Here is a 26,035-nt window from a genome sequence, read left to right as displayed (position 1 = left end):
ATGTCTGCTTATGTATACTCAGGTGAAAAAGTGTAAGATCAAACTGTATATAATCGAATAGAAGACATATATTCTTTTAATTTCTATACCAAATTTCATTGAAATCAAATAACAATTTCTATTTCCGGTTTAAACAGAATTACTCTAAAGTAATAAATAATTTGGATTTAATTTCAAGTGTTTCGCTGTCAAAACCCTATATTAGTTATTGAAATGACTAATTGAATATGTTTGATAATAAATAATCCAAATCGACATAATCGAATGTTAAATAAAAACTAGCAATGATAACGTTATAAATATGACCACTGTATTGCCGGAATCCCCTGCTGATTAAATGTTAAATTTCAACAATTATGAAAACAAACAGAAATTTGTGTAAACAAATTAGGCAGAGTCTAAAAATAGTAGATCGAATTAGAATTCTTGAAAATAAATTTTAATATGGGCCTGTAAAATATTACTATAGTTATAATGGGGCTTCTAAAACATGAGTTTTTTTCGGCATAAGAACTTCTTCCCGAAGTTGGACTTTATTGGTCATAAATATTTGGTTTAAAAATTTGATTCACAGCAACATTTTTTAATTTTTTAAATAAATCACATGTGGATTGATCAATAACACATTGATAATAGTGAACGATAAAAATATTCAGCGGTTCTCATGTAGCATTTCTGTTTTGTTGGAGTCCATAGAGTAGAGTAACTTCTGGTAATATGGACTACCGTTTTGTTTTTTCAAAATTTTGGACACAATATACATATATGGATATTAAAAAAGTTGTGAAGCAATAAATTAGCTAAATTAATATCTAATTGTTTTTGCAGTTGAACATTTTTTCCGTCAAAGGATAAAAAATTTATGTAAAAATATTGTAAGGAACCCAAAAAATTGGAGGGTAATATGGACCACTATATGAGGGTAATGTGGACTAGTATTTAATACATAAAATTCATGAACCAGCTAATCATGAATGATTAAAAAATTTAATTTCAATATATTTGTATTAATACAAACTAAAAAGTCGCGTTCTTGGCTTAGATAGATTGCTTACAAAGTACATTGTTATTGTCGGGTAATATGGACCAGTAGTACATAATCAAGTAATTTAAGTGGTCCACATTACACGAACTTGGGTTACAGTGGTAAAAAATTATTTTTACTTAATAATCTGAATGTGCTTAAATTCTTACCAAATATATGCAAAACTACGTGTCCACTTTAACTATATAAAACAACCAAACATTTAATTCTACCAAGTAACTGTACCAAATTTTGTTTCTTACTTGAGCCGAAAAAAATGTTGAACACGCGCATTAATTTCAATACAAGAATAAAAAGCCAACATATCAATTACTCATGAAAGCAAATGTGCAATTGTCGTTTCAAACTAATTGTAAAATGTACGACAAATCAGTTTTATCATACCTTCAATAGTTTCTGAAAAAAGACACTGGTCCACAAAAAGACACTGGTCCAAATCATCATAAATATTTTCTTACGAAACTAATTTTAAAAGGATTTATATTGTTTGGAAGATATGAGTTTTATCTTTTAAACCGAAAAAGATTTCTAAAAATAGTTTGGAAAATGGTTGTGCACCAGCTACGTTTTTTTTAGCATAACTCATACTTTTTCACCTAAAAAAACATTTTACTAGAGCGTGAAGAAAATGGAAATTTGTTGAAAAAGGTGTGTTTTTTTTAAAACCGTAACTCAGCAATTTTCTAACCGATTTTCAAAAACTCTCTTCTTTTTGAAATAATAAATAATTTTTTTAAATAAAAGAAACAAAAGGAATAGACCATCAGCTTTGGTCTATTCCTTTAAGACCTATTTGGTCGCTTAGTGGGATGCGAGTGGGATATCTATCAAAATAAATATTTTGTAACTGAAGACATACAATTTTTGATTTTTTTTGCAAAATCGAACTTTTTTTTCCAATATGGGCCCTTTTTACAAAATTTTTTTTTGCTCAAAAGAAAGCTTAGGTCCATTCCTTTAAGATATTTTTGGTCGCTTAATGGGATGCGAGTGGGATATCTATCAAAATAAATATTTTGTAACTGTTGTCAAAAAATACATTGTTTTCTCCAACAAAATTATGAATATTATATTTACTTTATATTAACATATTTATTTTTATCATATTTGTAATATTCATTGTGTACCTATTCGAATTGGTTTGTAGTATACTTAAAATGCATTAATATTATAATATGCTATAATTTTAACCAGTTGATGACGTATGTATGAAGTTGTCTATACCTACCTTCATACATATGTACGTACATTCAATATTACTCTACCGCTCTTGCATGTATGTCATTTATATGAGAGGTAACGCAGTTACACTTAAAATTCGACTTGCTACATTAAGAAAAATGCATTTCAAATGCATTTACACAATGCTTTGTAAATCAAATCATAGGTGTAATTGCATTTCAAGATTAGCGGTATTTGTATATTTGTATTATATTATAATATGTAAATATTCGAACTTCTTTATTTAACCAGTTTTAAAATATTACTCAATTTGAAATAAACACAATTCGAAATTAGGTACACAATAAATATTTAACTTTAGCTTGATCTCTTCTCCTTTCTACTTTGAAGCTGTAAACTTAAGAATTAGCTAAGTATTTTGTGCTTAAAATTAAATTGAATTTTAAACAAAAAAAAGAGCTACTACTTTGAAAACTGAAAACATACTTTAACATAATTAGTAACTGAAGATATAAAATTTTTGTGTTAAGACCAAATAGGTCTTAAAAGAAAAGACCTTAGCTTTCTTTTGAGTAAAAAAAAAATTTTGGGAAAAATGACCCATATTGGAAAAAAAAGTTAGATTTTGCAAAAAAAAAGTCAAAAATTGTATGTCTTCAGTTACAAAATATTTATTTTGATAGACATCCCACTTAGCGACCAAATAGGTCTTCAAGGAAAATATCTAAGCTTTATTTTAAGAAAAAAAAGTTTTTGATTTCGGAAAAAAAAATATTAAACATTTTTTATTTTTTTAAATATATTTTTTTCGAAAGATTGAAGAAAGAGCTATCTAAGCTATTTGGGACACATTTTGCTAAGAACAATAGATAATAAGATACATGGATAAGAAAAAACACCTGCTTGGCCAAAATGTCAAATTTTGACCGATTTGACATTTGACTCAGAGAGTTCTCGACCGATCTTGTTGTCTGAGTTACTATCCAATAGAACTAACCTTGGTGCAAATTGCATCCCGATCGGAAGACATCGATTTCAAAAGTTGGTTCTCTTGACATGAAATGCCCTATATATATTTTTCCTTTCTTTAATGTGATATTCCGAAATGTTTAATTTTAGTCAAATGTTAACAGATATTTTTAATTTCTTAATAACTTCCCATACTTGACTATTTTCGTTTTCCGATTTTTAGTTAAAAATATGTGGCAACAATTCAATTTAAATAATTAAGCATTAAGGGGATTCCTACGAAAATAATTTCAAACGTCAATTCTATTTATAAACATAAAAATGTCTTCAATTGTTAATTTGTTTATCAAATAATAAATAAATCACTTCATATTAAATCAAAATTACAATGGTTTAAAGTAGTATTTTTATTTTAATATTTATTGACCATTAGATTACATTTCCATTGAAATATGTAATACATTTAGCTGACATAGATATCTGTGATAAGAAAACTGCAATAAAATTTTAATATAAAATAACAGGGAAATACTTTAAAAGTACTTCAGTTATTTGCAAAAATTTGAAGACAACAAAACGGTATTCGGAAATTTAAAAATAACTAAAAAAATTAAATTTCGAATCATGTATAAACTAATTTTGGCTGTATTCTTGATTGTGTATGGGGCTGCTGCAAACGGAGAGGTAAATTTAGAATGGTGAAATAAAAACAAACTGAAGTTCTAATCTGAAAAATAATGGAGCTCAATATGTGGAAGTGTTATTGTAACATATATTTGGTCAATTCACAAGGTCTCCTATCATGTCATATAGTCATAATATCCTATTATTTGAAAATGTTGTTATTGTCTTTTAAGCAAAAAATGTCCTAAAATAATACTACTCTGTATGGTATGTTTATTGTGTTATTGTAACCAACCTGCAGAAATCTGCGCCGAACGCTTAAGAGTCGGTTAAGCCGAGCCGCCGAGTCGTGAAATATTATGACAATATGACTGATGGGAGACCTTGTAAATTGACCAATTGTGTAATAGAAAATAATCCTAGTTATTTTGTCACATAATTATAACACTAAAACATCTAACACTGAATTTTCTTATAGGTCCAAAATGTAGCCACCTACAGCAACAATTCCAACTATAATTCGTCACTTCGCACTGATGAGTATATCAATTTGAATAGACAACAGCATGTTAAAAATATCCAGGATTATGATAACCAATTGGAAATATTTAAACAATCATATGCATCAAGTCTTAATACCATTAACATACAACTAGACATGTTGGTCGATGTTCAGGTTCAAACAGATGACAAATTGAATCCTTTAGAAATTCTAAGCGATTTAAGCAAAAAATGTGTTTCCAAATATCGTTCCTCCATACCAACAGTGGCTGCTACTAAATCACTAATTAATGGTTGTGTTACCACTGCCAACAGCCAACTTAATAGTATGCTAAATAGTAATCTTAATACCAGAAACTACTTGGACAGCTATTACAAAAATAACTTTGAAAAGGACATTGCTACTTGCCAAAGAACATATGGTTCATTACCTTTAAATTACACCATGTGTGTTACAAATGTGGTAAGTTTTTCGTTTTTGGAATTAAGGAATATTTTTAATGTTTATAATTCCAATATTTTCAGGTAACCACCACCAACAGTTATACAATTAACAATCAAAAAACCTTTGCCACACAAATGAATGCCGCCCAGTGTTCGGCTACAGCTAATATCAAGAAAGCTTTGGATTGCAGTTTTACAGCTCAAAATAAGACCATCTCCTCAATTGCTGAAGCCAATACTTTGATTAACAAGTGTCTGGTGGGTGAAGACGACTGCAAACAGTGTAACCTTTTCAATAACTGCTCGGATGTCCAATATATAAAATCTACTGAAGTCTATTATAACAGTAGGACTATGGCAAATCCTTTCTATGGACGTAGTGATATTACTGATTGCTTGTTATTGAAAATTATTTCATAAACATGTATACAACCTGTCACAGAGTCTGTATGAAAGTGAAAACCTTAGTATATGAAAAATATTTGTGGAAGAAATATTTAGATATTTGTCGCTCGTAAAAATATGCATTAAATATTTGCTTAATGTTTCTCTTGCTTAAACATCTTCCATTTTTCTATTTTAAAGTGGAATAAAACTCAAAATGTTTGAGTTTTCGTTTTTACTTTCGTACAAATTTGATGTCTGTGACACAACCAATAATAAGATTAAGAAATAAATTAAATCTTATATAGCATTTCATATGTCTTGAGTTGTTACTTTTCTAATAAAAATAGTGAAAACACATCTTCCGAATGGAACTCAGTTTTGGATTTGTAAAGTATATAAGTTAAACGGCCTTTAGACGGCATTGCTTTATAATAATCCTGTAGATGTGTTGCGCATAAAATAGAGTTCTTTTCTTTCGAGGAACATATGTATTTGGTATGCCGAAAGGTAATGGAATATACAAATCGCGGGATCTATGGAACATATGTATTTATTAGGGATGGCAAACGGAACAGGGTTTTTCCAATCCTTGAATCCGAATTTTATAAATGTATAATGGCTTTTCTTATATTGTTTAAGTCACATCTGTAGAATTAGCTGTCGCACAGTGGTATGAGAATAAAAAAGAGGGAAATAAATCTGTAACTTCTAAACCCTTACGCCAATTTGATTGAAATTTCACAAAGAGGAAGTGTAGTCGAGTTTAAGTTTTGAATTTGGACCTCATGACCCCACCAGGAGCGGGACCAGATGTTCCCAAAGTAGGACACCTCGGGTATGTTCAATTTTTAAAATGATCTTATTTCTTCGTTTGTGTTCCGATTTAAAAAAAATTACACATACAGAATCACCTCTTCGAGCACTACATAGAATAGCTATCATAGCTATCAATTATCTCTTATAGCTTAGGAGATATTCGCATTTGAAAATATAATTTTCAACATTTTTACCCACCCTACACCAGTTTTTTGATGACCGCGGTTCCAAATATTCTCCGATTTTATCCATTTTTCTTTTATAGGATTAACAATAGATGTATATCAAACAAAGAAAGAAGTGTTTAAAAATCATGACTGAGTCCAAAGTTACATGCATTTGAATATAAAAAAATTAAAAAAGGCGATTTTTCGCAATTTTTTTGGGAAAAAAGTACTTTAATTCTTTTTAAGTTATCTAAATATTTTCTAAGAGGATGTATAATGAATTTATACTTTTTGAAAAGGTAACTTTACGCAAAATATTTTAGATGAAAAAAACGTTTATAATTTTTGATACCGACGGGGTCAGGTCCATTCAAAAAATGCCTATTTTTTATGTAAAATTCAACTTTAGGGCAAAAATTCTCAAATCGCATACTCGATATCAAAATATAATAACCTATTTTAGATGGCCCAATAAGTTCTTAATTACTTTGTAAAGGGTTCCGATAACCCCGCCCCTATTATGGATATTATAGCCAAAAAACGAAAAAATCCCATTTTTGGGATTTTTCAAGATTTTTTTAGGAATTGCGGGATACTTGATTACAAATTTCAAAATTTGTTTTTATTTTTCCATTTTAAATAGAAAAATCTAGATAACTGTAAAATTTCATTAAAAAATATTCATAAATAAAAATTTTATTTCAATTTGAAAAATTTGTATCTATGCAAAATTCAATAAAAATCATTTTTGTCATATTTTTTAAAAAAGTATTCCATGAATTTTTTAATTGTCAAAAGTTGTATACATTTTTGAAAAGTAGACAAAATCCTCTATCCATTGATATATAACATGTCTACCTTATGTTTTTTACGTGTCAAATAAATTAGGGAAAACTTAACAACTCGCTGAGAATTTACCTAGGGTTTAGAAGTTACAGATTTATTTCCCTCTTTTTTTATTCTCTGTGTGTCTTTAGTCAGTTTGTTTTCTCAAATCACTATGGACGGATATAGCGTTCAATAACACGCGCAAATTAAAATTATTTTATCAAAATGGATGTTCTGTTCGGGCAACGCTCCGATTGATTCGCCCATTTTACAGTGAGGCCCATTTCTGCATGAATTGGTACGTTAGCAAACAAAATTGTCGAATTTGAGATGATACAATCCACATGAGATCCAAGAGCATCCAATAAAGCCACTGTTTGGTGTGGATTTTGGTCTGGCGTTGTCATCGGTCCATATTTCTTTGAGAATGAAGTTACCCAGAATATCACCATCAACGACAAGCACTATCATTTGGACTAGACTGGATGATATGGAAACGACATGTGGTTAAAACAGGACGGCGCTATGTGCTACACAGCTCATGCCACATTGGGCATTCTGCAAGAGCGGAATGAGGGCATGATCATCTCACATGGACATTCTGCAAGAGCGGAATGAGGGCATGATCATCTCACATGGAGGTGATGTGAACTATCCTCCGAGATCGTGCGGTTTCACACCGTCAGACTTTTTCTTGTGGCATTTTCTTAAGACGCAGATCTATGCAAATAAGTCGCAAACCTGTAAAGTTACAAAACATGAGCTTAAAATAACATATCGCATGGTTCCTGTATTAGGGTAAAATAAACAGATCACAGAGAATTTTGCCTTTCAGTCGTCATGAAATTTATTGACCTTCTGTTTGGTCGCTGGTGTCTTGTGTTGGATACACGTTTTGTTCAATTGTTTCGGGGCATTTTAAGAACGTTCGGCATCTTCCGTTCTTCTACGGCCACTACTAAATTCAGTAAACCACTTTTTACCATTGAAATTGATGGTGCAGATTTCCAATAGTATTTATCAAGCTTAGCCGCTATTTGATTGATGGTTATTTTCCGCAAAAAATAATGATGAATGAGAATCGAAATTCACATTTTACCATTTTTTAAGAGGCGGAAAATTCAAAAAGACCCTACTTATTGTAGGGCCCTTGTACAACCAAATATAAATATTTTATAAATGTACTCCAACTAAATTTACAGGTTTTTATTTAATTTAGTATTAAAAAAATTATTTTTTAAAGCCCGTTAAATTAGTAATGCAATGTCGAATTTGTCCACCAACACACATATGGCACACGGTGGCTCAGAACTTAATTTCATCGGCCAAAAGTCCAACTTTTTGATAACTCCGCTTTCAAAAATAGTGGGCGTGGCATGTTGTTAATGTAAAATGTTTTGTGTTATTTTATAGAAAATTTGATTTTTATAAATTTGATAGGAAGTAAATTATCTTTACTTGCAAACTATTATCGATAATTGGATGATATTTTTTTGTTAATAGTCTTTAAGAACGTGTTATTAATTTCAGTGGAATATAAGTCCTTTGTGTCAAAAGGGCTTAAACAAATTTTACTACCAGGATAAAGGCCAAAGTGTCCTCTTTAATCCCATATATACTTGTTGACCTGGTTTGACCTGTTTGTTGAACACATATCTATATATCTAAGTCATTGTTTTTCCTACGCTGAGTCAAACCTTTCCGATTGTCTGAACGACATTTAACTAAATCCAAGAATGAGTTTAACTTATCCTAGCGGATGGGATGGCAGCTATTTTTACTAGAAAAATAAAAACTCAAGACATATATAATCCTATACGTTTATGTAAATATGATTTATTTCTTAATCTTCATACATATTTATGAACTAATTTTCAATAACAAGCACTCCTTAATATCACTACGTCCATAGAAAGGGTTAGCCATAGTTTTGCTGTTATAATCGACTTCTGAACTTTTCAAGTATTTGATTTCCGAGCAGCTATTGAACAGGTTGCATTGCTTGCAGTCATCTTCACCCACCAGACACTTGTTAATCATAGTATTGGCCTCAGCAATTGAGGAGATGGTCTTATTTTGAACAGTAAAACTGCAATCCAAAGCCTTCTTGATATTGGCTGTAGCCGAGCACTGGGCGGCATCCATTTGTATGGCAAAGGATTTTTGATTGCTAAATGTATAACTGTTGGTGGTGGTTACCTGAAAATATGTTGTGAATTAAATATAAATGAGTTTGTTTTTTAATTCCAGAAAATAAAAACATACCACAGTTGTAATACACATGGTGTAATTTAGAGGCAATGAACTATATGTTTTTTGGCAAGTAGCAATGTCCTTTTCAAAGTTATTTTTGTAATAGCTATCCAAGTTGTTTCTGGTATAAAGATTACTACTTAGCATACTATTAAGTTGGTTGCTGGCAGTGGTAACACAATTATTAATTAGAGATTTAGTAGCAGCTACTGTTGGTATGGAGGAACGATATTTGGAAACACATTTTTTGCTTAAATCGCTTAGAATTTCCAAAGGATTTAATTTATCATCTGTTTGAACCTGAACATCGACTAGCATATCTTGTTGTATGTTAATGGTATCCAAACTTGATGCATATGATTGTTTAAATATTTCCAATTGGTTATCATAATCCTGGATATTTTTAACATGCTGTTGTCTATTCAAATTGATGTACTCATCAGTGCGAAGTGATGAATTATAGTTTGTATTATAGCTGTATGTTTCTACATTTTGGACCTATAAAAAAATCAGAGTTAAATGTTTAGTTGTTAGATTAAAGTGACTCATTAATAAAAATAAAATAAATTTTTCACTTTAGAACTTTAGTTTGTTTATTTAACGATTTTAAACTTACCTCTCCGTTTGCCACAGCCCCTAGCACGATCAAGAATATAGCCAAAATTATTTTATACATGGTTCGAAATAAAATTTTTTAGTACTGTTTGTTGTCCGCAAATGTTTTCAAATAACTAAACTACTTTTGAAACATTACCCAGTGGTTTTATATTAAAATTGTTTTAATAACACTATATTATAACAGTTTTCTTATCACTGATATCAATGTCTATGATTGTAGTACTTCTGGAGAAATAATTATTTTTAACTGAGGCGATTTTCTTGTCTTATCAGTCAAACATAGTATTGTTGGACTTGCATTGAATAATTTGCCTCTGTTTTTTAGTGATAAATTAGCCAAATTTTCGTGGTAAATAAAAGTATTATTAATTTGATATTAATAATATAGTAATACATCAATAATGCAATGGAAATGTTTAAGTACATTTGTTTATGGTTAATAAAGATTAAAATAAAAGCACTACTATAAACCATTGAAATTTTGATTTAAAATTAAGTGATTTATTAATTATTTGATAAAGAAATTAATAATTGCGGAAATTTCAATATCAGCATTACTTTAAAAAAAGAATTGACGTTTGAAATTTGTTTTGAAGGAACCCCCTTAAAGCTTAACTAATTTAGACAGTTAGAAACAATATTTATGATTATGACCGGAAATATACAGATACAAATACAAAAGGCATTATTGGATGGGGGATATACAGTGTTCCTTGCCTTTAATTTACTTTTTAATAATCTACATGCTTTGCGAAAGCAATAGTGACACCTTGAAAATTAAAAATAAAAACGTTTTTTCACCGAAAAAGCCACATACTTTTCTTATATTATACTTATGTATATATATTTTTTGTATATCTTCTCTAGGACTATTTATATTTTAAATATCAGCTCATTCGGATCATAAATAGATTTTTTGTGATTTTTTTTTTTTAAAATGTGAGACCCATTTTAAAGTTCTTTACGCTAATTAAGCGTAAAGAACTTTATTTACAACTTTTGTATCTTTGGTGATTTGGATTTTCGTAAAATATCTTAATCCTTAAATGTCCTTTTTGAAAGAACTTTTTTGATTTTCTCAAAAAAAGGGTCAAATTGACCCCTAAAGAGAGGAGCTAGAGGGTTAAGATCTTCCACAAAAATTATCCCCATAAAATTCCATAATACAACTCTGACCATAAGAATGCTATCAGATATTAATTTGCAACATTTTTTTCAGTTAGTATAATACACCCTTCGATCAAAAAATAAAAACAGCTGGACTATAAGAGTATTCTATAGCCCTTTCAGAATTATAGGGTCGCTATTCTGTTCCAAAAATGCTGTTGATGCTATTATTAGCGAGGGGCTTTACTCACTGCAACCCATTGGATTTCATGTCAAGTGAACCAACTTTTGTAACAGATTTAGACACAATTTTTCAAAAAGATCGGTCCATAACTCTCAGAATTAGAGGGGGTAAAAATTTTATATTTTTGCCAAACAGGTATTTTTTCTCATCTATGTAACTGATTGCCATTGTTCTTAGAAAAATGTGTCTCAAATAGTTTATATAGTTATTTCTTCAAGTTTTCAAAAAATTCAAAAAAAATAATGAATTGTTCACTATTTTAAAAAATTTTATTTTGCTCAAAAAAAGCTTGTGTATTGCTTTAAGAGCTTTTTGGTCGCTTTGTGGGATGCAAGTGAGCTGTTTACTCACTTTTGAAAACAAAAAAAAATTATTTTGCATTTCCCCCCACTATGAACATTGGTCTGGTGAGCCACATTTTTTGGCCAGAACTAAAATATTCACTTATATACATGAATTCAAATAAAAGACATAATTAATAAATCATATATTTTCTTAAGTTTTTAATAATTTAATTTTTTCTTGTTTTTTACTTCCATTCTGCCAAACCCTGCAGAAAGTTATGACTTCCGCAGAATAAGTTGAAGTTTTTAACCTTCGGTTTTCTGATTTTGTACAAATTCTGTTGAAGTGATTTGGAATTTTTCATTTTTATTATTTTAAATTTCGAAATAATCAAGATTTTATTCATTATTTTTTTATTCAGTAACTATTAAATTTTTATTAACTTCAAATATTTTTAGAAGCTGATTGATTCGAATTATAATTATGTCCTCATTAGACTTCATAATTAAACAAATATAAATATACAAAAAAATTTTTGAAATGTTCTCCACCTTAACTTTAAATTTTTATACCCTTCAGCTTCGTGAGAAGGGTATATATAAGTTTGTCATTCCGTTTGTAATTTCTACATTTTTCATTTCCGACCCTATAAAGTATATATATTCTGGATCCTTATAGATAGCGGAGTCGATTAAGGCATGTCCGTCTGTCTGTCTGTCTGTCTGTCTGTCTGTCCGTCTGTCTGTCTGTCTGTCTGTTGAAATCAATTTTCTGAAGGCCCCAGATATCTCCGGGATCCAAATCTTCAACAATTCTGTCAGACATACTTTCGAGAATTTTGCTATTTAAAATCAGCAAAATCCGTCCATAAATAACGGAGATATGAGCAAAAATCCGAGACAACCTCTGAAAATTTCATCAAAAAACACAATGTATTGCATGCTTTGACAAAAAAACAACAAAACGTATGCTTGGGTGTGCAAGCTTTGTGTATTTGGTTTTTTTTTTGTTTTTTGTTTCTTTTGGCGTTGTTGTTGTTTTTTATACAACTAAACGTTTGTTTGGTTGTGTGTTGGTTTTTTTGACAAAAAAGCAACAAAACGTATGTTTTTGGATGTGCATTCTTTGCGTATTTTGTTTTTTTTTGTGTTTTGTTTCTTTTGGCGTTGTTGTTGTTTTTTATACAACTAAACGTTTGTTTGGTTGTGTGTTGGTTTTTTTGACAAAAAATCAACAAATCGTATGTTTTAATGTGCATGCTTTGCGTATTTTGTTTCTTTTGGCGTTGTTGTTGTTTTTTATACAATTAAACGTATGTTTGGATGTGTGTTTGTTTCATTGCCTTGCGTATTTTGTTTTTTCTTTTGGTGTTTTGTTTCGTTTGGCGTTGTTGTTGTTTTTTGTGTTATTGATAAATTTAGGATGCTGTACGCTGAAAGTGGGCAATGTACATACATATATACTAATTATAAAAAAATAATAATGCATCCACAACAAAGGTGAAGGGTATATAAGATTCGGCATAGCCGAATATAGCACTCTTACTTGTTTTAAAATAACCTTGTGAGGAAAGAACCTTTTTCAAATGTATATTAAAGCAAAAAATCTGACAATTTTATAAGATTATTTTAATTTTGCCCAAAATTTAAATCTCATATAAAATCTCGAGTTTTTCGAAATTTAAAACAAATAAAAATTTAAATGTCCAAATGCGTTTACCGAATATGACTAAATTCAGAAGACCCAATGTAAATTTGCTTGTAATGTGTTATGGAATTCGTAATATAATAAAACATTTTATTCCAAATCTAAAAACGAACAATTGGAGTATTCACACGGTCTGCTATCAGACAGTGTTATTGTGTTTTAAACAAACAAAAGTATTATTTTATGAAAAAACAATAAACATAGTTCAAATAGTCTTATTAGATTAGAACTTTTTTGTTTGAAACACAACAAAAATTTTATTAAACTATCATAATATATTAGGACATTATGACAATTTAACCAAATATTAGACCGTGTGAATACCCCAAATATTTCACATTAAAATTCATTTCCATATTACAAGGATAACGCGGCTCGGGTTTGACTATTATATTTAGTATTTCAATAATCCGACTAACACTCCTCAAAATTATTTAAAAAAACGCAGTTTTTATGAAAAACCAACGTCGTCTTCTCATATTGATCAACATACTCTGGATTATATACTCGTATCTAAGAAATACTTACACAGTGTGGCAGAATCAAAATTTTTTGGAAATAATTCTGGAATTTCTAACCGGCCGATATTCCGATCGGAATAAAAAAATACACTGATCCGGCAGCGGCGCTATGAGGGCTCAAAGTAGGGTACCTTTGACATGTAAATTTTTTTTTGTTTCCCATCCAATTTTTATATTTTTGGAAAGCACTCGGTTAGATAAAAATCTTTGAAATCGGATGGGAAACAAAAAAATGCCACGTGTTTAAAAATTTTACATGTCGAGGGTACCTTACTGTGAGCCCCCATAGCGCCGTCCCTGGATCATTTTTAGGAAACATTTAAAGAACTTAAACTTGAATCAAGTCATGTCAAATTTTATAGCAATTGGACCTGCCGTTTAGAAATTCCAGAATTATTTCCAAAAATTTTAATTCTGAGCCATTGTGGAAGTGCCCATATCATAAAAAAGGTCATAAAAACAAAAACACTCATTATTATACCGTTCACCAACAATGAGTGAGTGGCAAGGATATACATATATAAGTTTGTCATTCCGTTTGTAATTTCAACATTTTTCATTTGCGAACCTAGAAAGTATATATATTCTGGATCGTTATAGATAGCATAGTCGATATAGCCATGCCCGTCTGTGTGTTGAAATCAACTTTCCGAAGCACCCAAATAACTTACATACACAATTCATACATCAATATCTCCGAAATTCTTCCGGATCGGTTGCTATTTATGGATACCTAATGATAGATATTTCAAAGACCTGTGCCACGACGTACATAAAACCATGGTAAGTTGGACTTACAATGGGTCAAAATCGGAAAAAAAATTTTAAACCGAATTTTTCTCCACCAAAAATTGTTTTTCACTAAATATTAAAAAAAAATTTTTGTTTAAAATTAAAAAAAAAAAAATAATTTTTTAAAATTTGAAAAAAAAAATTAAAAACCAATTTCGAAGAATCAACTGAAAAAAAAATTAAATTTTGTTTACCTAAAAATATTTAAAATTTTTAGGGTATATAAGATTCGGCACAGCCGAATATATGTAGCTCTCTTACTTGTTTTTAAAAACAAATAGTGTTCTTAGGACAATTTACTTCCAAATCTTATAAATATATTATAAATAATTATGAAATAATGAGTACAAATTGTGTTTAATATATCTGTAATTTCAAGCAATCCTTTATATCATTACGTCCATAGAAAGGATTTGCCATAGTTCTGCTGTTATAATCGACTTCTGAACGTTTCAAATAATAGACTTCCGAGCAGGTATTGAGCTGATTACATTGTTTGCAGTCATCTTGACCCACCAGACACTTGTTAATCAAAGTATTGGCCTCAGCAATTGAGGAAATAGTCTTATTTTGTACAGTAAAACTGCAATCCAAAGCTTTCTTGATATTGGCTGTAGCCGAACACTGGGCGGCATCCATTTGTGTGGCAAAGGATTTTTGATTGGTAATTGTATAACTGTTGGTGGTGGTTACCTGAAAATATTGAATTTATAAGCATTAAAAATTTGCTGATCAATTCCAAAAAGGAAAAACTTACCACATTTGTAATACATATGGTGTAATTTAATTGTAACGAACTATATGTTCTTTGGCAAGTATCAATATCTTTTTCAAAGTTATTTTTGTAATAGCTATCCAAGTAGTTTCTGGTATTAAGATTACTACTTAGCATACTATTAAGTTGGTTGCTGGCAGTGGTAACACAAGAATTAATTGCTGATTTGGTAGCAGCTACTGTTGGTATGGAGGAACGATATTTGGAAACACATTTTTTGCTTAAATCGCTTAGAATTTCTAATGGATTTAATTTATCATCTGTTTGAACCTGAACATCGACCAGCATATCTTGTTGTACTTTAATGGTATCCAGACTTGATGCATATGATTGTTTAAATATTTCCATTTGTGTATCATAATCCTCGATATTTTTAACATGCTGTTGTCTATTCAAATTGATGTACTCCTCAGTGCGAAGTGAAGAATTATAGTTGGAATTATAGCTGTATGTTTCTAAATTTTGGACCTGTAAAAAATTCAGAGTGAAATGTTAAATTGTTGTAACTAGATGATAAAATAAGGAAGTTCAGTTTGTATAATTCTGTTTTAAGTTGGTATAAAACATTCGATACTTATTTTCAATTTGGCAAATATTTATTAGTTTTGAACTATAATTTGTTCAATGTAACCACTTTAAACTTACCTCTCCGCAATTAAAAATATAGTCGAAATAATTTTATACATATTGGAAATAAAAATTTTAATTTTATTTGAAATCTCCTAATACTGTTTGTAGTTTACAAATGTTTTCAAATAACTAAACTACTTTCGAAGCATTCCCCGGTTGTTTTATATTAAAATTGTTTAACAACAATATTTTATAACATTTTTCTTATCACTGATATTAATATCAACGATTATAGTATTTCTGAAGAAACGTGTTTTGAACTGAGACGATTTTCTTATCTTATATGTCAATATAAATTGATAAATTGGAATTGAATAATTTGGTAAATTTTTCTTGGTAAACGAAAGTGTTATAAATAAATTTGTTTATGATTAATAAAGATTAAAATGATAGTAGGTACTTGTATATAACATTTAAATTTTGATTTGATATTAAGTGGTTTATTCAGAATTTGATAAACAAATTAGTAATTGCCCAATTTCCAATAACAGTTTAATTTAATAAAATTAACAATTGATATTTAATTCGTAGGAATCCCCTAAAAACCAAACTAATAAAAGAAAACTTTAGCCATAAAGTAAATATTTTTAAAATAATACCGGAAATATGTATAAGATTATATAGCATTACACAGTTTAGTTTAAATAGAAGTAGAAACAAAATATTCGACTCAAAAAGCCATTAATATATGGCTTCAAACGAGATAAGTCACAATGTAGACAAAATGGATACAGAAATAATACTTAACTTTTGAACAGAAGGATTGGCAACAAAATATTTAAATCTTTGGGATCTTTAACAAACCCTTCAGCATCACTGTATGCTTAAACCATCCTACTGTGGAAGACCTAGTCGTCTTTTTATGAATTAAACTCATTCACAGAAAGCTACCGACTACAAACGTTGTTTTTCAAATACATATTTCAGTGGTGCCAATTTTAAATATTTCATTCTTATAAAAATTTAAAATATACTTGTATGTCGTTAACATGCAATTCATAATATTGTTACGTTTTAACCTTTTCAAAACGTTGGTTAATTCCTTTAAATAAACCGGATACTTTTGATTGCAAATAAAAACCGTTTAGTAGTTTAAAAATTTTAACAACTCTTTATTTATTTAAAATGTACAACAACAGAATTAAATAGTCACTCCATGTTTTATTTTATACACGTTTATAAATTCGCAGAAATACAGACACACTTTATAATGTACAAGAATTCACTTGAAAAATACAGCACATTTTAAGGCACTCAGTTGATGTTTATTCGAAAAGCGTCTCTGATAAACTCACTAACGACTGCAAGCTCTGCCACTATTTATAACACAGATTGCTCTTTAACTGTCTTGAGCTTTCTAATACATACGCCATCTGTGGTGTACTTTCTACAATGTTCTTTAACTGAATATTCGAATTCGAATATACGGCCGCATCAAACAGCGTTGCCATATTTACGATCAATGGTCAACTGAAAGTTTTTATTCAATGTTAATAATGCCCACCGATATGTTACAGTTTAAGAGGCAATGCTATTTGAAAGCATTATGCAACTTTTAAATCAGCCGTTAAAATCATTACCATTAACCAAATAATTTTTTCTGAAATTTCGACTCCTCGAAAATGATTTTTTTATATGTCGTAGTGGAAATTTTGTTTAAACAAAATTAAATTTTTTTTTAAATTGTTTTTAATTTTTCTTTTCCAAATTTTTTTTAAAAAAGTTTTTTCCAATTGTTTTTTTTATAAATTTTTTTAAAATTTTTTTTTATTGAAAAAAAAATTTTCTTTTATGAAAAAAAAATCGGGTTAAAAAATATTTTTCCCGATATCTATATTAATGACTTAGTAAACCAGATATAGGTCAAAAATATGTCAAAAATCGAGGTTGTCCTGGTTTTTTTCCTTATATCTCAGCCACTCATGGCGAAGGGTTGATTACATCCGCAATTATACTTCTCTAGATATTCGAAAATAACTACTTACTTTCTATGGGAGGTACCAACCTCCTGATTCAATCCATTCTATTTTTGGATGCACTTCATGCACTGAAAAGTAATTGATTCGTATAAAGTTTGAAGGCAGTCATAATTAGAGTTCACCAGCTATTCCATAATAACTAATTATTTTGTATGGGAGGTGGCACGCCCACTTAAAATTTAATAATAAAAAGCAACTTATTGTGCCATTCATATATAGAGAAATATACAGTAAAACTTTCAAGAGAATCGGTCTAGTGCTTTTTTTTGAAAATTTAAAAATTTTGGGAAATTGATTTTTTCTAGAAGATTTCAACCCAAATATAAAAATACCAAAAAATTAATTTGTAAAAAAATACGAAAAAGTACCTTTTGTTCTGCAGCTCCTCAAATATGGATAAACACTAAATTTCTCATTTTACTCGTTTTTACATCCTTAGAGGTAGACTTTTGAAAAGTTACTTTCTAAATACATATTTTTGTGACTACATTGAGCTAAATTACAAAATTTTTTCCTTTTAAAACAAACTAGCTTAAACCGGTGCGCTTCACTACCCCTATCATAGTAAAATAATAAATATAAAAGGATTTTTAAAAAGTAATAATATAACCCGGCGCTATGGTGAAAAAAAAACTTAAAAAACGACAAACAAACTAACAAACAAAACATTTCGTTCATCACTTTAGTATAAAAACTTCCCATGCGCTTCGGTTTAAAGTTTTAGTATAAATAGCTGATGCCCATATTTGCTTTCTTTCAAATAATAGAATTTTAGTCATTACTGCGCATGTCTGAGCAAAAAAGAATTTTTATTTCAACATTAACTGTTTTATATTTGCTTCAATACTTTGTCAACGTACAAAAATTCCCATTCGCTTCGGTTTAAAGTTTTAGTATAAATAGCTGATGCACAAGCGTAAAATTTCTGCAGATACACAAATCGAATTTTAGTCATTACTGCGCATGCCTGAGCAAAAAAGTATTTAAATCAACATCAACTGTTTTGTATGTGCTTAACTACTGCTTTGTCAACGTAAAAGTGCACTATTTTTCGGACATGCGCATTAATTTGTTAGGTTTATTGAAAATTTCGTTTACAGCTTTAATATAAATACAAGCTGTAGGCAAACAGTAATATTTATATTGGTTTGGTGCACTAAACTGTCAACAGTACAACTGGAATGTGATATTTAAAATAAAAAAAATACTGAAAACATAAAATTTATAAAAAAAAAAAAAATAACTCATGTCAATCGTTACTTTTACTATTATAATTCTTCAATTATATTTCCTTTATATAGGTCATTATAGTCAATCTTACTAAGCCGATCCCGCCCAATTTCGGCTTAACATCGTAAAAATATAAGTGATTCAGACCAAGCTTAAAGACTCTCGTAATTACTATTTTCTTTGCAATAACGGTCTCACTGTTCCGGTCTCGCTATTTTTTAGCTAAACTTCTTAGTGATAAAATTAATAAGTTTTTAGCTAAACTCCGTACAATAATAATAAATTGATTCATACAACGCACAGTGGTATAAAAAAAAGTAGAAAGAAATAAATATGAAAATTCTGAACTGTAAGTCCGATTTAAATGAAATTTCACATGCACAAAGAAGAAGAACTTGGGCCGCATGGGCCCACCAGGTTAGCGAGCAAGGGTTCTCAAGTAGGACACCTCGGGTATGTTACATTTTAAAAACGATCCAATTTTTTCGTTTGCCTTCCAATTTCAATTTAACAATTCTCTGCGAGTTTTCCCCAATTAATTTGCCATGTAAAAAATATAAGGTAGACATGTTATATATCAATTTATAGAGGATTTTGTCTACTTTTCAAAAATGTATACAACCTTTGATAATTAAAAAATTCAGGGAATATTTTTTTGAAAAATATGACAAACAATTTTATTATTATTGAATTTTTGCATAGATACAAATTTTTCAAATTGAAATTCAATTTTTATTTATGAATATATTTTTAATGACATTTCACAGTTATGTAGATTTTTCAATTTAAAATGGAATAATAAAAACAAATTTTGAAATTTATTATCAGCAATCTCGCAATTCCCATAAAAGTGTTGAAAAATTCCAAAAATGGTAATTTTTAGTTTTTTGGATTTAATATCCATACCAGGATGGGGGTTATGGGAACCCTTTACAAGATAATAAAAAACATATTGTGCCATCTGAAATCGGTTACTATATTTTTATGTCGAATATGCGAAATAAAAGTCGTTTTTTTAATGAACCCGGACCCCTCGGCATTAACAATTAACAATTTTTTATTTTTTTTCATTTAAAATATTTCAGGAAAAGTTAGGTTTTCAAGAAGTATAAATTCCTTATACATTCTTTTAGAAATTCTTTGCGATAACTTAAATAGAAAAAAGTACTTTTTTCCAAAAAAAATTAGCGAAAAATCGTCTTTTTAAAATTGTTTATAGTATTCAAATGCATATAACTTTGGACTTAGTCATTGTTTTTAAACAATTATTTTTGTAAAAGTTAGTGCTGGCAACTACATTTCAGATAAATAGTTAACAAGCAAAGACACGAACCTCTTATTAATACCGTCCAAAAGCGACATCTACATTTAATATTTTTACTTTATTTTTGCACAGTCACTATTCAAAAACGGTGACACCATAAAGAATCCGCTAATTCTACACTTAACAATAAACCCTGATTAAATTTAGGTGCGTATCAGAAGGTAGCTGAGCAAATGTGCTGGGTAATAATGCTTTAATAGTAAACATTAGAGAATCGATCATGAAGTAGCCATCCATTGTCTGAAGAACTCGAGCCAATTCATTGGATATAACCTTCAGAAAAGTATGCCGTTTCTATATAATATTTGAAGCTTATCAATTTTGTACTATGTATGTATGATAGGAAGCGAAATTAAGTGATATGATATTATTGGTATCATCGTCAATTACAAGGTGTCAACATCTGACATTTTGATTCAGGGGGTGAATAAAGGAAATCCCCCGCAACCGATAAGTTTTAATATAAAAATGGAAAATAAATTTAAAAATTATTTTCCCTCCAAATGGATTCCCTGGATCCACGCCTAATTTATTGTATCACTGTATGCAATTTATTCTGTTGGAAGTCTAAAAAATACTCACCAAAATTGTGACACAAATGAGGGAGTTTTACATCCAGTGCACATAGGTCTGGCGAACCACATTTTTTGGCCAAAACTCAAAACTTCTTTTCCTATATTTGTTGTTAGAATATAGTAGCAAACACTTCAGATAAACAAAAAAAATAATTTGTTTTTGCAAACTTCAATTAACCGTTAATCTATGAAGTGAGAAAGTTCAATGTTTAAAGTGCAGTGGTAAACTGAAACACGTAGTGCAGTTTTTTGTTTTATTTGAGTCACATGTTACACGAAAATAAAAAACTTTTTAAATCTATTAGTTATGGATATTAATGACAATAGTAAGTATTTAAATTTTTAATAGTGAAATATTCAATAAAAATTATGGTAATAAGCAGGGAAACTGGAAATATGCTCTAAAAAAAGCGTTTTAAGCGCTTTAAATATGCAGTAAAAACTTTAAAATATGCTCTTAAAATTTAAAAAATATGCTCTTAAAAAACAAACTTTTACATAATTTTTAACCAAAAAGTATACTTTTATTTAAAAAAATCAATACAATTCATTTCTAAAAAGGTAAAGTAACATAAAATAAACAAAAATAACAAGAACTAAAAAGTATAACAAAAAATAAATACAACATAAAAACAATAGGAACTTAAGTTATGAAGAGTCCTGGAGAGGTATTTTTTGATGATATTTTATAAAGTCACTTCTTCAATTAAGATTATTATTGTAATTACAAAATGTTGACTTAAATTTTCAAATAAAAATCTTTGTCTATTGGATCTGAAAACATTTTTATCATAGAAAATATTCTTTCGACATCAATTGATGTTATGGAGCGAATTTAAAAGATAATATTTCTTTAACACTTAGAACGGTTGAGTTTGATTTAGAACTAAAATTTGATATTTAGATGGCGCTATTATTAAAATAGTGCTTATTTTATATTAAAAAAAATATATTTTTCAATTTTGAATTTTAAACAAAGGAAGTAAAAACCTGTAACACAACAGAGAAAATAAGTAAGACAAAATTTGTTTTCGATAAAGTCAAAATATGCTATTAAACAGTAAAATATGCTCTAAAACGCCAAAATATGACATAAATATGCTCATAAAACAAATATATGCATTTAAGGGCAAAATATGCACTAACAAATCGATGCCAAAATTCTTAAATAGTTCTGAAACGTGTAAATATCTTATCCATGTGCTCATTAGACTCACCAGAAAAACATGCATTTGCATATTTTGGTTTCCCTGGTGATAAGAAATTACATAAAAAAACTTTCTTAACCTAAAAAAAATCAATGATTTTAACTTTTTATAAAAAAAATATAGTATATAACTTACCCCCAGTAACACGAAGCCTGGTTATGTGTTAACTAATAGTTATACTGACAGTTAACAGTATAACTATTAGTTAACGCATAACCAGGCTTCGTGTTAATGGGGGTAACAAAATTTCAACCTATTACAACGAACCAAAAACGCACAAAATTACAGTAATATTTTGTGCTTACGAATCATCAATAACTTAAGAAATCAATTTTTGTTTCAGGAAACATTTGCTTCAAAAATTGTGATTTACTCAGAGTTTGGCAGAGTGTAAGTGAAAAACAAGAAAAAAAATAAATTTTTTAAAACTTAATAAAATTTATGTTTTTTTGTTATTAATTGTATCTTTTGTTAAAATAATTTATTGTTTTGCACTTTATTAATTTGTTTTTATTTACATAAATACAGTTATTCTATTTCTATCAAAATTCGCGAGTGTTTAATGTTAAAATTTTGATATTTGTTTAAATAAGTATATAAATATTTTGCTATATTTTTGAGTAAATGAAAGTAGAACTAATTCAAAGTTAACATTTCTATTCTAATAAACGATAAAAAGTAAATTATTGTACATTAATAAATACAACAGCATATTAAATTGAAATTTACACGCCAAGCTCTAATTTTGTCTGGTAATTTATATGGAATGCCTTAACAAATTTTATATTAATTTAACTAAAATGAATATTTTGATATACTTATTATACTATATATATTAAGCATTTCCTCAATTGCATCATTTTAGTAACAGACTTCTTTACATAAAGGTTTAGAAAATCTAATTATATATCAAATGATTACAAACCTGTTGGGGATTACAGCAAACTTCGTTAGACCCAATTAATTAAATGGTTTAATCAGATGTGCAAAATTGCAATGAGATCCAGAGAGGAAGCATTCAGATCTTGGAGGAATAATCAAAACGAAGAAATTGATTCGCTACGAAAAAAGGCGAGGTCTTCATGGGCCAAAGTACTAAGGAGCGAAAAAGCTCTGTACGAGCAACGTCTTAGCGCTAAAGTTTTTACTGCTGCCCGAGACAGTAAAAGCACTATTTCATTCGTTAAATGAATACAGGATAAATGGTTCCTCAATCCCGAATCCTTTAAAGGATTATCAAACATTCACTGAACCGGTTGATAAATCTAAGCTTTTGGCAGAATTATTCTCTAGTAATGCTCACTTGCCGGAAAGTGAACAACCACTGCCAGAATTTGAAAGATTATAAGTGCTTATGTCAAGTATATTCATTCGAGCTCGTGCTGTTAAAAGGGTTTTATAGGATCTCAACAAAAATAAGTCTCCTGAGCCAGTTCTCATATCAGCGTTGGTCTTAACGCTATCCTTATCAACACTTTTAATGTAACGCTAATTCCTAAAAAGGCTAACAACCCTGAAAATTTATAGAGAGTATTGTATACTATTATATTTTTAAATATTTTTCGTATAGGATTCTCTCTGACACCAATTTTCCGTTCCATTCACCGTTCTAGTCATTTGACAGGGTGTGGCGTGGTGCGCTTTTATCAAAACTTATTACTTTTGATGTTGTTAATAAATTGTGTCGATTTATATCGATCTTTCTCAGAGATCGCTCTATACAAGTTCAGGATCAATTCAGAGGTACCGCAAGACTCCGTTCTTTCTTCTACTCCATTCCAATGGCCTTCTTCGTCAAACTCTTGGCCCTATCTATATCAACATTTCTATTCATATTCAATTAAAGACCATCCCTGTAGGAGACCGAGGCAATGAGGCAAAACATGAATGATTCGCTTAATCAGGATCGTGAGACAATCTCTGCATGGGGTCGTGCAAAAAGGCTAACAACCCTGAAAATTTAACTCTTGCTTTTAACTCTCCCAAGGTTTGGATATTGAAATAGAAACGCTCCACAGATAATGCCCGTCTTCCGATTACCTAATCTCGCCACTATTTACTTCACCTATGTATGTATATACGACAAAAAACGGAATACATCTATTATGTGCTTTAAAGTCTTTTTGGATATTCTCGACCGCGTAGAGGAGAGGGCGAAGGTAATTATTGGTGATAGTAGGCAATATTTCAATGTTCTATCGGTACTGCAATATTCACAGATTTAAATAAATGAAACTTTGTAATAAAACAAGCGGAATGGCTAAGAAATTATAGTTTAAAAGAAATTTAAGTTTCAATTTAGAAATTTGTTTTATTGTACTAAGATTTAGTTTTTCTCAAATATGTATTTTTTTAAAAATTACCTTATGGAGGATAAATGTTTTAAATATTTCTCAAAGGTTTCTGAAAACACTCAGTGAAGAAATGTGTCCCGGGATTATAATATGGTTCAATAATGATTCAATAATTGTCATTACCATGTATGTGTCCAAAGTAATTCTGTAACCTAGATAATCCAAGGTCCCTACCAGACCACGAACAACCAGAATTTAGTCTCACAGCAGAGTTGAGAACCATTTGTAGAATAATGCCATTTATATAGAATAATGCCAAGGTACTTATCATTATCCCTGATCATAATACTGAATCCATTCAGTATCGGTGATCTAAAGTCATCGATCTTATACCTTCCAGTGAAGAGAGCTCCTTCAATATTGAGAAAGACAAGAAGTGAATACTCCTTTTGTGATAGCAACTCTTCAATGAAGCCAACTAACGAATGTAGAGCTGTTTCCACAGATCTGCCCTTGGTGTAGGCATATTGGGATTTAGAGATGAGTTCCGTCGGAATGGTCATTCTCAGGTGTACGTTCATTACCCTTTATAAAGTTTTCAGCAGAAAGGATGCAAGAATAATTGGTCACTAATTCTTTGGTTTAGTATGAGTTGCCTTACCACCTTTAGGAATGAAGACTAATCTACACCTCGTCCATACGAATATAAGTAGGTCCATCTGATACATGCTGTGTATATATTAGTGAGCCATGGTACAACTATTTCTTGATTCTTCTGAAGATCAGCAGGAATGATGGCATCTAGTCCAGGAGATTTAAACGGGTCGAAGCTTTTGATTGCTCACTGGATTCTCTCCCTGTACACTCATGGCCGACTGGGAGCCAGCCTGAGAAATAAATGACTAGTAGGAACTCAAGTGTCTCTTTACTATTCTTTATAGCTTGGTACAAGCGGAGAGGATGGATTTGAAAAAAGTCTCATCCAATTTTGCTAGGCTTTAATTATACACTTCGCCATGAGTGGCAAGGGTATATATAAGTTTGTCATTCTCTTTGTAATTTCTACATTTTTCATTTGCGACCCCATAAAGTATATATATTCTGGATCGTTATAGATAGGGAAGTCGATATAGCCATGTCCGTCTGTATGTTAAAATAAACTTTCCGTAGCCCCCAAATAACTTACATACATGATTCATATGTATATCGGTAATTCTTCCGGCTCAGTTGCTATTTGAAATCGACAAAATCGGCCCACAAATGGCTGAGATATAAGGAACCGGGACAACCTTGATTTTTGCCCTATTTTTATATAGACAATATGGATATCTAATGATAGATATTTCAAAGTCCAGTCCAATGATGTATATAAGGTTATAGTAAAATGAACCTAAAATGGGTCAAAATCGGGAAAAATATTTTTACTTTTTTACTTTAAAAAAAAAATTAAAAACAATAAAAAAAAACCTTAAAAACAATAATTTAGCACAATTCTTACTATAATAAAAATTAATTTTGTTTAATAATAAT

The 26,035-nt window shown here is 29.7% G+C and overlaps 3 protein-coding genes across 3 annotated transcripts; 1 reads left to right on the top strand and 2 right to left on the bottom strand.

Annotated features, from left to right (window-relative positions):
* Window positions 1-3,757: 3,757 nt before the first annotated feature.
* Window positions 3,758-5,254, top strand: LOC135950695 (uncharacterized). Its single transcript, XM_065500226.1, has 3 exons — window positions 3,758-3,880; window positions 4,299-4,784; window positions 4,847-5,254. The coding sequence occupies exons 1-3, from the start codon at window positions 3,821-3,823 to the stop codon at window positions 5,183-5,185; spliced, it is 885 nt and encodes a 294-aa protein (XP_065356298.1). The 5' UTR covers window positions 3,758-3,820; the 3' UTR covers window positions 5,186-5,254.
* Window positions 5,255-8,769: 3,515 nt separating this feature from the next.
* LOC135950681 (uncharacterized) lies at window positions 8,770-9,965 on the bottom strand. The gene is made up of 3 exons (XM_065500215.1): window positions 9,833-9,965; window positions 9,229-9,714; window positions 8,770-9,162 (listed from the first exon to the last, which is right to left on the bottom strand). Exons 1-3 carry the CDS (start codon window positions 9,890-9,892, stop codon window positions 8,824-8,826), a joined length of 885 nt encoding a protein of 294 aa, XP_065356287.1. The 5' UTR covers window positions 9,893-9,965; the 3' UTR covers window positions 8,770-8,823.
* Window positions 9,966-14,847: 4,882 nt separating this feature from the next.
* On the bottom strand, window positions 14,848-25,068 carry LOC135951858 (uncharacterized). Its single transcript, XM_065501597.1, has 4 exons — window positions 24,899-25,068; window positions 18,990-19,050; window positions 15,248-15,733; window positions 14,848-15,183 (listed from the first exon to the last, which is right to left on the bottom strand). Exons 1-4 carry the CDS (start codon window positions 25,066-25,068, stop codon window positions 14,848-14,850), a joined length of 1,053 nt encoding a protein of 350 aa, XP_065357669.1.
* Between the last annotated feature and the right edge of the window lie 967 nt (window positions 25,069-26,035).

This window comes from Calliphora vicina, chromosome 1 (genome assembly GCF_958450345.1).
Source record: "Calliphora vicina chromosome 1, idCalVici1.1, whole genome shotgun sequence".
In the NCBI taxonomy this organism is placed as follows: domain Eukaryota; kingdom Metazoa; phylum Arthropoda; class Insecta; order Diptera; family Calliphoridae; genus Calliphora; species Calliphora vicina.
Note: the sequence above shows the minus strand (reverse complement) of the source record. Positions and strands in the feature narration are given on the sequence as shown.